The sequence below is a fragment of the Vanessa atalanta genome, chromosome Z (assembly GCF_905147765.1).
Source record: "Vanessa atalanta chromosome Z, ilVanAtal1.2, whole genome shotgun sequence".
NCBI lineage: Eukaryota > Metazoa > Arthropoda > Insecta > Lepidoptera > Nymphalidae > Vanessa > Vanessa atalanta.
In genome coordinates this window covers 11874723-11891518 of record NC_061902.1, presented here as the reverse complement: position 1 = coordinate 11891518, position 16796 = coordinate 11874723, and the positions used below count along the sequence as shown (strand labels likewise).

Sequence of the window (16796 nt, the reverse complement as noted above, 5' to 3'; positions counted from 1 at the left end):
TGTAAATAGTAACAGCGATTTAGTCCAGTAGTACTTGATTTTGGCAAGTTGTGTTTTAATAATATATCAATCAAATCGTTTGTCCGTGGCAAATTGCGTAGTCATTTCTAAATACCCTTGAAAACGTAAAAGTTAACAAACACCATTACACGTCATCGTCCTACAAAGAAAAAAACCTCAAATAAAAAAAAAAAATAATAAAAGGTATTGCAAATGTTTGTGCATAAGTAATACTTTTTACTGACATTAATACAGAGTAAATACTTACTAATTTTTAGATAACTATAATATAAATAAATAATCCATTTAGTTCAGGGTATTTAGTTGTCCCAGGAATCATAAGTGACGTCCGGATAGGCCCATGGTGGTCGGCTGGAGGTATGCGAGGTTGTCCTATTAGTACGTTCGTTGTATCTAAATCATAATATATATTATAAAATGATGTATAGCATTTACATCTTCAGATTATAAAACACAAGACGAATGGAACACGCGGAATAATAGATTATTATTTAGATTACACAATTACCTATAAGTAAGTGTGTAAATTTAGCATTTTTAAATTAATTTGTCATTTTTATTTGTTACTGATGATTAGACCTCTACGAATATCGCTTGGTGTTACATGGAGATGGTTTTCCTCGAAATTATTTTAATTTTAATCAGAACTAACATTATAGGAATAATAAAATATTCATGAAAAAAAAAAAATGTTGTCTTGGTGTGCCTTGACACGAACTTGCTGCGTTACATCTTCTCGCAGCCATGGATTATATGTTTAAATGAATAAAAAGTCTAATAATATATTTTCAATTTCTTATAATATTCGTAATATTTAATAAAATGCTAGATTTTAACATAAAAAAAGAATACGAGTTAATCAAATAGTGAGCGGCCCGGTTTCCTGTTTCACACTTCCGTCCCTTTTCACGAAATCACTCTCGCAAATTCTAGGAGAGATGTTACACATAAAAAAATGTGGGATTTATTTTATGTTACAGATAAAAAAATGTGGTTTTTTTTTATGTGTCCCACATGGCACAATGTTCGTTCAGCGCACTCCATTTGCCTTTTGTTTTATAATCTGAGTTTACACCATAAACATAATATTAAACTTGCGTAACTAAAAAAAAAAAACTCAAACGTGTGACGACACATTTAAGCTTTTTTTTCGGTGAGGCGATGTTTAAAATATTGTTGGTGTATCACGCTACCATATTACTATGTTTATGATTTATATAGGTACATATAGTGTATAAATAGTATTTGTTTATGCGTCAAAAATGTACATATGACTAAAGTACTAAATTTTATGGATAGACTTCCGATTTTTTTTATAATTTATATATAAATTTCTATTGTTCGTTAACACTTAATTTCATATATAATTGCGAGCGAATACAAATATTTCTCAAGCAAAAAGAAGGTTTTCTTACCGAGTCTCAACCTGCATGTACGAAGAAGATCCAGTGTAGCCGCGGCTTGTCGATTGTACGGGTTCTAAGTCAGCAACGTGCCAAGCCAAAAGAGGGTCCGAGTACCTATTATTTGTATAGCTATAAATTTCTAACATGGCGATTTTTCAATATTTGAGTTACACGACAGTTACGTACTTTTTAAAAATACATAAAGATATATAGGTAATGAAAATAAACATTAGTATTAATTATTTAAAATAGACTCTTATACACTTACTGGTCATGGCTGCCATAGAGTCCATCGCCTTCGAAGATGTTGCGGTCGCCTGTGGGGGGTGGTTGCGTAGCGGGCGGAATAGTGGTGCGATCCAGTGGGTTCGGTGGTGGAGGAGTGGGCGCGCGGGGCACGGGGGGGTTAGTTTCAAGATTCGAATTCTTAATACCATACTTAAAATACACTATCAAACCTGTAATGAGAAAAATATATTATGTATTTAAATTACTGAATACTTACTTTTCTAAATAACACATTTATTTTCAATCATATTTAGAAGTAATCGATAATATAAAAACAAATTATAAATTATATTTAGTTTTATTAAATAGCAAAAAGCTGACTGTGATGTAATCAATTCATTTCGCTGCAGCGCTTGTGACGTAAAATTTTCATTAATTATTGCATTGAATAAAATTGCTGTGACAGTAGTAGCTTCATATATAAATAGTTACCAATTATCATCCAGACGGTGAATCGAATTAGAGTCAGAATTGAAAGATTGAGAATCAGGTAAATGTTGACCATAATGGCGATCGTGGGCACGAAGGGCAGACAAGGCGTTGCGTAGACCAGTGTAGCTCTATAATTAGAAATAAAAAAGAGGTAACAGTTGTCAAAATCTTATATTTTATTCAGCTTAAAGAATTCTTGATGAATATATACATCCATAACATAAGGCAAGTAATACACACATGTCACGTACCCGAATTCGTAAGCTAATTCGACCTCATTTACTTTTAGAAAATTAAATAACCTTAGTCTTCAGTCATGTAAGTACATTTTAAATTATACATGTTATAAGAAGAATACTTATTGTCACAATAGTATAGTAAAGTATGAGATAAAAAAGAGTAGATGTATTGATCTTCACATGGACAATTTTAGTCACCGTTGCCATTCTCAAGGAAAACAGAACATATTCGTATTATAGGATACAAGATAACTCTATTTATGCATTCTTATAATACGATGTGAGGGCAAATCGGACACAACTAGAAAGACTTAGGTACAGACCCAATAATTTTATGTGTTTTCCAAGGCAACGAGAAGTGGTCAACTTCCTGATTCCGGACTCTCGAACTCAACACTTTTTTATGACATACCCGGGGCTATATCAAGGGCCAACGCGTACAAGGGAAGGAAAAATGTATAAAATATATCAAGAGATTTGTATCAAAATAAAAAAAATAATAACTTTTTAGAAAGAATTTAGCTTTAATTAAACTTTTCATCTTTTATTTTTTTTTGTTTATAGATACATTTTTGTATACAAATAATTAAATATATTTTTTTGCATTAAATTTTATTATGATTAAAAGAAAATGATTATTATAATTTTAAAAAGCCTGTGTTAATTTTGTTAGTTCATACCGATTTTGTGGTTTCCGAGAAATAGCTAGCAGTATTCCAAAGATGGCGATAAGCAGAATAACCATCATAACAGTTGTAAAAGTAGATTCGCCGGGACTTCCGTAAGCCGCAAAAATATCGAAGATGATGATGAGCACGTACATGACGCCGACCGCCTTGATGACATATAGACCTGAGATAAAATATTATTTTATAGTCACAGCGTATGAAATATGACCAACTAACCACATCATAACTCAATTAAATAACGTTTCAAACTACCTTAATCATTACTAACAGTATTTAAAACGGGATATTTACCATGTTTTTTATTTTTATTCGTTGGAGCTCGATATTTCGACATTATCTACGAATGTCTTGTTCACGAGACTGAGTCTCGTTTTAAATACTGTTAGTAATAAAAATAACCATGTTAATTTAAAATATTATATACCTTAATCATTCTTGTACAGTTTACACCGTTAGCACCGTTCTCCTAAATATTTATATATTTAATGTCGGTATAATTATTATAAATAATCTTGCTTATATTATATTTAAGTGTAGCGGAAATAGCCCAGGGGATGGAACGCGTGAATCTTAATTGAAATTTAAGTTTTAATCCCAGCAAGTTTCATGTGCTAAATATATTCACAATATAATGAATTATTATATTACGTATTCGACGGTAAGTCGAAAGGTTTTATTTGCAAACTATTTGATCTTCACGGCCTAAAAGATTTTCTTTTTTTATTAATTATACCAGACTATTATTTACAGTTGAATGTAAGGTCATTCAACTGGGTGTCATAATAGGAGAAAAATATGAATTATGCTGAAGTTTATTATTTTTCGTATCTAAAGTGTTTAGTTTTTTTTAATATATATATTGGACAACATCACATACATTACTCTGATCCCAATGTAAGTAGCTAAAGCCCTTGTGTTATGGAGAATCAGAAGTAACGACGGTACCACAAACACCCAGACCCGAGACAACATAGAAAACTAATGAACTTTTTTCTACATCGACTCGGCCGGGAATCGAACCCAGTACCTCGGAGTGGCGTACCCATGAAAACCGGTGTACACACTACTCGACCACGGAGGTCGTCTATTTATAGTGATTTCATCCTACCGGAATTCTCGGTTGCAGGACCGCAGTCGACCCACGGAAGCAGGCCAGGGCAGAGGTAGGACATTGCGTGTAGCTTGCGGTAGATAGCATCGAAGAAGCGAGCGCAACGCGAAGTACCCGTAGAACATCCTCCAGGAACAGCTCCTTTTTAAACAAAACATTACATAACAGTACACACAATAGTTAAGATACTAGTACAATATACTAAGTATTATATCAATATAATAATCTCGATCGGTAGGCGCTTAATTCTTTCTGAAACTATAATTGTGGATTGTTAATAAGAATAGCACACAATAATATGATATATTTTAAATAGCATTACGTTTCTTACCATAGAACTTATTTTCGGTGTTGGAATTGACTAAGAATGCGTCATCTCGACCGTATTCCTCACTATCATCCCCGGGAAGCGTATCGTCGGAGTCGGGCGAGCTGTGAACAGACTGGTTCGCTTAGCAGAGCGCAGGCACAGCTTTCAATCAAAATTACAATAGGCATATAATGACGGCCGGCCTTTCGCTATAGCAGATGTTCGCTTTGGCAACGCGTCGCAATGATCGTTATTACCTGCGGGTGACACGTCGCACCATAACACGTTGGCTGGCTGGCATTATATGAGTCGGGCCGTGAGCCTGAAACAATAAAAGTGAAATAGAACACTGTCACTTGATCACTGTTTCAACGTATGCTTTTGTTTGTTATTAAGCAATATAATCTTTGGTAACATTTCCCGATGGAATATTTTATATGTTACATATAAATCACGATATTAATAACAGATCTATTTAGACGATCTTATTATTATAATTACTTTTGTGAGTCATGTAACAGAATTATATTATAACTAACGTATGTGTGTGCAAAACAAATTAACGTTTTATGTTCTAAATGATATCAATATTCCTCATCGGTGGAAAATATAAAGTTGATTATATTGAAAATATCATATAATATGAGAAGATAATATCACAAAGTATACGTTTAAATTGTGTACGAAATTATGCCATACTTTTTAAAACTTTTGTCCTGTAACTATGCCAAGAGTTCCATGGTTTTTGTATCAAAAGAGCAAAAATAAATGTTATGAAGTTTTTTCTGTGTCGTTTATCTTTTGTTATAATCGTTCAAGTCTCAAGTACTTGGCGGTAGTTAGTAGTAACTTTCTTTCGCTGTGTCGTTTCGAAATATGAGCGTAAGTTCTTATTTTTATGGATATATCAAGTCAAAAGTATAAAAATTGTCTAAGTATATCTTAATCATATTTGTCTTTGATTAGTTTATATTCTATTTGGCCAGAAGGCTATTTTTTGTAGGTTGTGTTGAATAACTCTGTTAACAATTAAATAATACACGTAATAGAGCTATTACTCGTTATTACTTGTGACTGATTTTAATTATAATATTTCTTATATAGTAATAATAATAATAGTAATTAAGAAAACTATTTTGGCGAACAATATTTTCACCAAAAACAAAGTTGCCAGTGTTCATTAAAAAGATAAATAAATAGCATATTTATTATGAGTAAGGTTGTATTAACAAGAAATAGGTCGGCACTATTCCTGAGGAGTACCTTATTCGTTGTTTTGTTTCACTGTGAATAATTTACTAGACCGATTTAAGAAACTGGGTCATGAGAAGCTGTTTATGAGGAGAACTGATTTCAAACTTTATAATAACCAACTTTAATATTAATTTAAAGCTATTATTTGGTGTCCATGAATAAATCAAAAGAGTATTAAATTAACATCTCATTTTATTAGACTCACTAAAATGCCGAATTTCAATAACGTAAATAGTAACGAGTTATTATTATATTACATAAATGAAGAAAGATTTTCATTCTTGTATTCAGTATTGGTTCTTTTATAAAGAAATATACGAAAAACACGTGATGAGTGAACATCGGCTCTCTTAATTAGGAGAAAACTATTCACTATAAGCGCTCTAGTGTTGTATGTATTAATAGTTATATTAGATGACATAATGAAGACTTATCCCTGCATCGAACTTTAGTACTAACTCTTATCAGGATTTGAACAAACTATTTACACGAACGTTCTAGCTATTGTAGAATATTTTATGTCAATGCTTGTATAGGTAGGTACAAATAGCCAGCCGCTAGCGTCATAAAAGTCGCAGATCCGATCTTGATACCTCGTCTCATAAGCTTTCAGCTTAGCATACGGCGCAGAGAGCAAAATATGAATATCAGTGACTCGTTTTAATATATCTATCTATAATGTACACAGTATAACAAAGCCGCTTTTAACCTACACAACAGATTTTAAAGCAATTTTCATCAATAATATTGTTAGATATTCAAGAGAAGGGTATTATAGTAGAGTTTCAACTTTCCCAGCCGGAAACTCAAGATTTTTTCTTTATGTTTGTTCTTCAATCTTAAAGTTCTATATAGACTCTTTTTGTACTGTGTGAAACCGGGAAGATTAGCTAAGTAATACAAAAAGCTGAAAAGTTTCTACGTTTAAACGTGCGTTAGACTGCAAAAAAATCATTAAACAGATCATTTACTAAAAAAGTTTTAGACTATGACTATCACGCTACGACCATTGGAGCCTGGATGTAAACTTTAAGCTCGTATCAAATCGCACGGAGTTAATAGCACTATACATAATAACTGGAGTTTGTATGGTCTTGAGCGCAAATCAGAAAATACCAGTGTAATTATAGTAATTCATTTAGCGCAAGATAGTTCATTTCTTGAGCAAGTTCATCAGACTACCTAACTTGATGCTAGGACATAAACATAGGAAACATAGGAAACTGTATTAATCAGTCAAGTAACCTTCAATATTTAAAGCGGAAGTAATGATCATTTTCTTGCTTAAAGAAAAATCGTAATCTTTTGTTTAATCCTGCACTGGTTTCTATCTCCACAGAGGTAAAATTACCATCTCTTTGCGATGGTACTAATTTAAGAGCGGAACAACTAACAAACATTATCTTTTATTTTAGTGCTCATAGTTATTCTCAGATCCGAAGAAAGTTCGCCCTGACAGCAGATGAGTATCTGCTTACTACAACTGTTTCGTACTATTATTACTATTTTGTACGATGAACTAAGATTGTCCAGTATTTAGAGTTCGTTCATCTTAACCGATGTTTGTCGGTTCAAATCCAGGCAAGAACTAATTATTTTCTGCTTCATTGTTTCTAATGTATCTCGTGTTCGGTGGTGAAGAAACATACTCTGATGAAACCTGCATGTATCTAATTTCAATGAAATTTGAGCAGCTTGGTCGAATAAGTTCCAAAACTTCTCTTAAAAGAAAGAGGGGGTCTCTTAGTCCATCAGTGGAACATTTACATGCTATTTTTACTTTACTTTAATTATTTTAAGACGTGAGCTCATTACGTGGCCTTTTAGTCCAGGATACACATTATATTCCGAGTGGAATAAAATAATTTCTTTAGTGAGTTTTATGAGGACATTCAATACACTGAAATTCGCATAAAATTAATTACGCCGCTATTAACATGACATATTTTGTATGACGTGAGATGCAATCCTGCTGTTAATTCTTTTTGCCTCCGATAATAATTTAACAGTTGACCTCGTAATCCTTTAGAATTTATTTATGTAAAATTAATTAAAACATCTATTGAAAGGTTGCTCTTACGTTCGTTAAAATTATTCTGTCTGTTACAGTCATTCAAAATTTGAACGAGTCGGTCTAAAATATTGTAATTACGTATCGCAAATTGTACGTTCAAAATGCTTTAAACTAAAAGTTTACCTTTGCAATATATTTATAAAATCTTCACGTAATCCTATTTACATTACTTCTTTTTCGTTTCTTCTCAGGCTGGTGTTTCAATCGAAAAAATTGAATTTTGACAATAAATAAGATTCTTTAATGCTTAATATTTTTTTTAATTAGTCTATTGTTTCGACTTATTTAATTTTAACAGATGTAGCTAAAGTCCAACAAAAGTTTTGCAACGAGATAAAAGATTTGAACTATCTTGACAGTCAATAAAATTATTGGGAAGCTAAACAATGAATGTTATTATAGAAAAGTTTCAAGATCAGTTACTTTACAGAGTTTCCGTATTATTTAGCTGTAGTCTATTTACGATTGGGTAATATATATACAAGGAGTTTGTCATAAAATATGGTTTTCCAGAATACTGAATTTTGAATTAATCGTATGACAGTTAAATGATATTTTGGATACGGAGCCACGCCTTGTTAAGGACTGTATACTGTATACTTCGACAGAATTGTCATTTGTCCCGATCACTTTGTTTATACAATTGACACTGCTTACATTTTATAAATATGTAGAACTTTTTGTACACAGTTATTTATATCAAGCTTAAGTATATTAAGTTTTAGTTGCATTAAATCTTAGTGTTTTATACTGATATGTTGTGACGATAATATTGTCCCTAATTTATGAAGGAATTCTTTGTCACCTGCTTCTTGGCTCGCGTTTTAGATTTTTGGTCGTCAAGAGTTAGCTATAAAAAGTACACACACACACAAATGTCCTTCCTTGTGGTTCAAGCTTGCTTCATACAAAATATCATCAAATTCAGTTTAGTGGATTGATCATAAAAGAACAACAGACAGACAGACAGATTGTCTTTTGCATATATAATATTAGTATAGGTACATAATGTAATACGATTTGTGGTAAAGATCAGGTTCGAAAAATTGCATAATTTTCATTAGCAAAGCTAAATACTTCGTATGCTTCTGTTCGTTATGAAGTAAACAATAAAACATTTGTTTGCCGGAATTTTTGTGCAAGTCTTAACCAGCATAATATACTCCATTATAATAATAATTATTAATTAATTATCTGGCATTATAATAATAATGATAATCTTTATTTGAAAAATATAAGTATTTACTCCAAATCGCTTATATCTACACTAATTAATTAACAATTTTTTAAAAATTCTTACTAATTTGACTAAAACATACTACTAATAAGGACGAATATAATTGTTTGAATATACTATAAAAGGGATCACAAAATATGTAAATATTATATCATGGATCGGCATTAAGTAGGCATTGCAACGCCTATTGATTACCGGTCCACGATATACGATCTCGAAATTAAAATAAAGTTTTTGAATGAATAATTAATTTTAAACGAAGCTTCGTAATCACGAGTATGTGACGTAGATTTCTGCTTTTCCGGTAAAACTTATCTAGGACGAAAAACTGTGTTACTTAAATTTCATTTTAACAATTTTATTAATAATATAATATATCTTTATTTATTTAAATGTTTAATTCAGTGATTCATAAAGTCCGAGAGCAGTTAAAGCGACACGTAAAATTGTCCGTGAAATAAAATGTCTTTTCAATTCACCCATTTGATTTAAATTTCCATCGAAAATTTAGGTCGATCTCGCGTGAAGAAGATTTGAATTCCGCTCATCGAGTTCTGCTTCAACTTTTAAACGAAAAATCTTTAAACGTATTTTTTGGCGAGAATGTTTGTTTTAGAAAAATAGTAGTCACGTTTCATATTTTATTTAGATTTAGTGCGAGAAACAGTTACATAAATATACAGTTCGTGAAGATTTTTGATAAATATTCCTTGTAAAAATATTTATACTTACAAACGAAGTCTCACGTTGAGCAGAAGCCGTGCCTTCAGGGTCCACTGGTGTTCGGAGACTTTGCGGTAAGAGTTCTATGAGGTTGTCGGAATGCGGCTGGTAGCGAAGAACCAGCACACAGGTGGACACCAAGGTGTAAGCAAGGAGAGTGCCTAAGAAGGTAAAGACTGCTTAGTATTTGAAGTAAATTTTAAAATTCGCCAACACAATACAGTCACACAGTCACAATATTCAAAAAAAATACATGTATTTAAATTTAATTAGTTATACACACTTTAAAACTTTTAAAGAATTCAAAATTTAACAGTAGAAAACGCTACAAGTAATAATAATATCAAAAATCATCAAAATCAAGGCTCTCCTTGAGGACTTAAGAAGATTGCCTGTTTTTTGTATTCATTGTGTCGACCAATAGCAACGAACAACATGCGATGTGTTATATACCTATATATATATAAAAATACAAATCCGATTGGAATTCTAAACATAATTTAGTTGCTACTGTAACTATAATAGTGCAGGACTAATATACTAACGAATATTGTATAAGCACGGAAAGTAAATAGGAACTCATTCCAATTTGTGGACTATACTACTAATACATTATGAATACTGAAATATTTTTCGTCCTCATCATCTTAATAAATATAATATGTTTTAAATGTTGTACTTATTGGGTTAACATGAGTATTGAGTATATTTATTGTTATTAGAATATTTATTAGATGTAGTCTATGTCACATATTATGTAGCACCTTAGCATGTTTAGATTATTTTTACCAGTTGAGTGTTTGAATAAATATAAAAAATCAGAGTACAACTTTTTTAATAGCAAAAGTGTTATATTAAGTTTTTTTTTTCTAAGTAATGTAACTTGGGCTTTAAAGTATATTAAAACTATTTTCAAGAATTTAAGTGATTTATTGAGAAAATAGAAGAATCTCAGCTTTCTGTAATTTGAGTAAAACTTAAAATAAACAAAGAATTAAATGAAATAACAACATTAAATACGTTGGTATTGTATTTGTGAAGAAAACTGAAAATCTTACCTGTTGTTTTATTATTAATATTTTAATGTTAAATTATTATTAATTATTTATTTGACGTTTATTTATCTTATAAATTATTATTTATTACTGATAGTGATATTATGATAGTGCAATAGAATTTAAGCTTTAACACCCCGTCTCATCGCCTCTGCTCGTAGAAGCGTCATGCTATTCCAATTCTTTGGCTTCGAATTGCGTCTCAAAGAGAGAGCGAGTTGCTAGCATTCTTGCCACCGTTTCTCATAGTTAAGATTTGTATTTATTTTTCCTTTCAATATGTGTTATGAAAGTATTTTACCGTAATTAAAATCAAGAAAAAAGAGTTGAGTGAGAAAGTTACTTAAAACTTAGGTAAGGAACTTCGAAATTTTTAACGTTGATTTGAAATAAAAAAGGCTATAGAATGATGTGATTTTATCATAATCATAAGTGATTTATGTAAATTTTTTTACACTGAACGAATACACCATTTTGTATGTACATAGATTTGAAAAACATTTGCGAATATCGGTAATTCTCTTTACAGAATTTTATCTCCATTGTCTTTCAATTTTGTGTGTTCAATTACGAATGTAAATTCTAATAAGTTATATACATCTATATAGAAATCATATTATACTTGACTTTATTGTCTCTTTGGGCTGTAGCTTTTTAGATACTGGGTTCAAACCCCAGGTTTGGCCGATAATAAGTTATTAAGTACAAAAATTCTCAGTAACTGATTGGAGTCTGTAGGTTGGAAATATGTATTCTACCGTGCCTCGGAAAGCACGTAAAGACATTGGTCCTGCGCCTGAACTCTTTCCTGACGTGTTGGATTTGCGGTCCCGTGGAATTATGAATGCACTAATGAATGGATTTGTACACACACTTGTGCACTAGAATATGTGACGACATTATCATATTATAATTATTTTTCTAATTATTTTCCGTCTGTGTAGTGATCGACGAGGCGGAACTTTACCGTTAAGACTAAAATAATAAACATATAGTTTTGTATTATATGGTGTCTAGATAAAGGTAGGTGAAGAAAAATCTTTGAAAGATTGATGAGTATTCCCTTTTGTGTCGCCTCCGAGTCCTGAACGTGACACGGTGAATTATGTGGGCGCAATGTCACTTGGGGCAGCTGAAAAAATCCTTTATATACATTTTATGCGTTATTAATGTACAAAAATTTATTAATGTTTTATTTGGAACTGAGGAAAACAATTATGTTTAAGAGACTACTTTTCATTGTATCCATTAATTTGAATTATTTTGTAGCTTAGTTAGGCGGACGGGCAAATGGTCTTTTTTCCCATAGACATTGATACCAAGAAGTTTTAACCATTTATTTTATAAGCTTGGGAATCTTGGGAATTGAGATATTAGTCTATGTTATGTATATGTTATGTCCCTTGTGTCTGTAGTTAAACTGGCTCACTCACCCTTCAAACCTAACACAAAACACAAGTATATAAAGTATTGTTGCTTGGCGGTGGAATATATGATCAGTGCTGGGTACCCAGACGAGTTTGCTGTAATGAGAAGGGTAAGGCACAGGACTCAGGCTTTTGAGGCAAGGAAGTAAAACTAGCAACTAAATATCTGTGGACTGATGATTGGTCATTGGGTTTTTTTAGTAGTCATAAGTAAGTAACTCGAATTACATTTGAGTGGCCTGATCCGGAATTTGTAACTGGGACCTTTGTTCTTTAAGTCTGAGTTATTTATTTCCGAAGTTGGTAGATTTTTAGTTTGACTATCAATAATTAATTGTAAAGATTGATTTCTATCATCGGTTTAGCAAATCATTCAAACTTCAAATTCGATATACTGAATATATTACTATACGTGTCGTGAATCTTGCTGGTGCTACTCCGAGTACAGCATGCCTGTTCCCTTAAATATTAGCAAAATCCATGTATTACTGGAAATTTGGTGATGTTCCCACTTTTATTTTTATAGTCCAATGTGCCAACTTAGTTTAAACCGGCTTGGCGAAGGGTGTTCTAAATTATTAAATATAAAATAATTTAATAATCAGTGGTACCTAAATATCAATTTTAAAAAGGTTCTTTTGTCGCTGCTTCTACCTGGTATAATTTATGTCATAGAAAAATTAAAAACTGTAAACTTATTTAAGATCTGTGATTTTACTTTATTTCCCAACATTTTTTTGCTCTATCAGTGGCTAAAATAATATATATGTATATATATACTGTCCATTATTACGGGGTTCGTATTATGAATTGGCCAGCACGTAGCCCGAATCTTAATCCCATTGAGCAAGTTTGAGGGCAGTTTAAAAAAAATCTGTACACGCGCGAAATCCTGTGCCCACAAAAATGTCAGTATTAAGAACAGTGATTTTACGGTAGTGAAAAAATATTCCGCAAGACCGTTTAATAACCCTAATCAGATCAATGCTTAACCGATAATCTGTAATAAGGACATGAGGAGGCATTACACAGCACGGCCAATTAAAAGAAAAAAACTATGTTTTAACTTTTTTATGATAAAAAACAATTTTTTATTAAACCAACCAAATATTTGCTCCATATTATGGATAATGTATAAATGATTGCAGATTTATGCTACATATATAATAAAACAGGACAAGCATTCACTCCTATATAAAGGGTTATTTAAAAGATAATATAATTAATTAAAATGATTGTGAAATGCTTTAAGCAATTACATACAATGTATGTACTACGAATAAATATTTTATATTTGATTTTCACATAAGCTTAAATTTCAACATTTCACATTTGCTTACTTTAATACCATTTATATGTGATCGACGCTTATTTCTCCTTTACCATACCTCTATTTCTAGCGTTATCCTCAGTTACTTCCACGCCACAGTCCAAATTTTTTTTGGTCATTTACTCCTAACACTTCTCGTAATTATTCACGAATAACATGTCCATATCATCATAATCCGTCTCCTGTCACGACAGCTACTTTCAAAGTTCCTCTTACTCATTTCGTATTCTATTCAGCCTTTTCACTCCACACATCTTACTCACCTTAGTGCCACTAAGTAAATAGTTCTAAAAATTGTTCCCTTTAATTTAAGGGATATCTTCTCCGGATACGAAAATTCATTGTTGTTTGTGAGATTTGTAGTATTAATGTCTATACTTATCTACATATCAATGTACTGTACGTCGATAAGTTATATTGATTCTTTTGTAAATATTAATTTAAAGCATTTTCAATAAATAAGAATACCCGTTACGTATTCGGATGAGCAGTTTTAGGACATTACAATATATTAGAATAATGCACAAAAGACAAGAAGCCAAGTTTTGTCGTTGTGATGTTGTATACGTTATCAAAAACTACTTATCACCCGTGACTTAGTTCGCGTTTTAGTTAGAGTTTAGCCGGAAAAAAATGCCTATATTATTCCTAGGGGTTCAAAGTCACTACCAAATTTCATCAAATTCGCTTCAGTTACGTTACAGATGCAATGATGATAAACTGAGAAACAGACATAAAAGGCATTCATAAAACGGTTATATGACAATAATTTAGAAGATTGATTTTGATATTTAGCATTTATTGCAATATAGGTACGATAAAATTGCTCGATTTAAATATAAATTGTACAATCTCCATAATACATTAGCGCGATGTCCCCAGACTCCGGGCGTGCTGGTTCTTCTCAAGGGAGACTAGTAAATCTCGCTGGGTTAGCACAAACATACGTCCACTCTTTATTCTCTTACATAATCTGGTAAGATTCCAAATTGCTACTGATTGCAACAGTAAATTTCTCTAGACGAACTTGAATATATAAACACACTAAAGACCCGGCCCGGCTTAGCTCGGGTGAAATTTATTATTAAATAAAACAATATTAATAAATATAATTTATAGCTCAGTCACTCAAGAATAATGTAGTTTTTTAACAGTTAATACAAATTTAAAATAGGAGGAATCGTTTCGGAGATTACCCCCTACAAACAAACAAATTTTACCTCTTTATATCAATATAATACATTCCACGCGGTCAAGATTTATACAGTAACTATTTTTAATTCATATTTGTATATATTTAAGCACTTAATGTTATCAATTCTTATGTTACTACATTTATAATATAATCCAACCTTATACTAATATTATTATTGGTATTGATTATAAACCCAAAATTAGGAACATGGGGGTTTACTTCAAACAGAATATATTGTTTTTTTTATTTTAAATAGCACATAAAGTTAGACGCTAGAAGAGAATGCATATTCAATTTCCTGGTGTTTAGCTCCATTGAATTGAGAGCGAGAACGATCATCTTTTGATGCGATCTCGACCGGATCGATGATATGTATCTCTATCATGCGATGGTATATTTCTATCTAGTGTATGTATCTGTATAGAAGGCGATTCATTAAAATTCATGACATGTTTACGCCCATCAACATAAAAATCTTTATAAAATTAATAACTAACAAGTAATTGAAAAAGAAGTAATGTTTTACTAGCTGAAGACGAGGGTTGCTCGCATAGTGACGAAAATCTTCATAAATCTGCCACGGTGCCATTTGAAAATTAAGTAATTTTATTTTTTTAATAATTTAGCTTATTTAAGCTATAAATATATAATATTAAGCAGCGGTCAAAAATCTTGTTTTAAAATTGTTGGCAGTTTGGATTGTAAAACAAAAGTCCGATCCCACGGCACGCACATTTGGATTTTTCGAAGTTATCATTAGCTATTTTTCGCTGTTTTCAATGAAATTAGTAAATTTTAAAAGATATTAGATAAAATTAGTGCAATGAAGAAATACAATAAAAACTTGATTGGAAAACTCAGTATTACATAATTCGTTGGAATCCTATAAGACTAAACTAGTAGAGGCCTTATAATAAGGGTAGTGCGGTCCCAAATATTGAATTTATAGAGCGCAATTTACAAATGAAATTCATACATAATTTTGTATTGATAACTTTTTGTTTTGATTAACGATATTCATTAAGTTCATTAATATTAAACATTTAATTTAAAAATTATTGAACAGTTATTAATTTAACTTATTATATATATATACCTACATTTGTATGTACATTACGTTACGGAAAGTTAAGTTCGTTAAAATTGTTTACTAAACAAAACTTAAAAAACAATAATTATTTTATATTATAACTCTTTCTCTTGCATTCTAATGGCGTGTACTGTTTAAATAATACGTGACTTTTTTCTATAATATAAATGTTGCTCAGTGTAAAAATTTCATGCGAAATTTTAACGAATAATGTTATCCAATTAGGAAATTAATTACGATTTATTCGTCGCAAATACACGCGAGTTGAATACAGAATTGAAAAATTTAAATGATTACCGATATGTTTTATATTTCTGAATAAGGCTTGATTAAATAAATAGATATTATATCATAAGTTCCTATGTAAACAAACCTTACGATAAATGTTAGAAACGGCTTTTGAAATTCATAAAAGGAATTATAGAAGGTCGTTTAACTTGCCTTGCAATTAACGTTTGAAATTTCTATCACGAGAAATAATTAGAAAGCGATAAATACGCTATCAGAACTCAAATTTGTAACAGAATTCGTTATATTTTCCATATAAAATGGGTGTCCGATTTGTACTTCATAATAAAACATGGCGTGCAAGAATTTCATACTACAAACTAATTAATGCAAGGTATGAAACATTTTTATAGAAAGCACGCTACTGATTTTAATAAGGCTATTATTATTATTTATTTTAGTGTAATGTACTTACCAATGCTCATCATTTCAACCAGAACCTCGAGCTGAATAAGGAGGGAGACAATGGACGCTGCGGTCCCACCGCTGATCGTAGCCAGAGCAGGAGTTCCAGAGGTTTCAGACACGGTTGCCAGTTGTCTGTCAATAGATTTTATATTTTTGTAAGGTGTTTTAAAATTCGGTATTGATTTACTAATATTGTGCGTATTTCTTTCTTCTATTAGA

The 16796-nt window shown here is 31.3% G+C and overlaps 1 protein-coding gene across 1 annotated transcript in view; it reads right to left on the bottom strand.

Annotated features, from left to right (window-relative positions):
• The window catches only part of LOC125076331 (cationic amino acid transporter 3), a 77905-nt gene continuing 61109 nt past the window's right edge, over window positions 1-16796 (bottom strand). The window contains exons 9-18 of the mRNA XM_047688450.1: window positions 16585-16709; window positions 9794-9945; window positions 4754-4818; window positions 4518-4618; window positions 4184-4327; window positions 3067-3238; window positions 2148-2275; window positions 1696-1885; window positions 1437-1541; window positions 1-414 (exon numbers count right to left, since the gene is read on the bottom strand). Of these exons, the coding sequence (XP_047544406.1) occupies window positions 321-414; window positions 1437-1541; window positions 1696-1885; window positions 2148-2275; window positions 3067-3238; window positions 4184-4327; window positions 4518-4618; window positions 4754-4818; window positions 9794-9945; window positions 16585-16709 (1276 nt within the window). The 3' untranslated portion in view covers window positions 1-320. The remainder of the gene's footprint in view (window positions 415-1436; window positions 1542-1695; window positions 1886-2147; window positions 2276-3066; window positions 3239-4183; window positions 4328-4517; window positions 4619-4753; window positions 4819-9793; window positions 9946-16584; window positions 16710-16796) is intronic.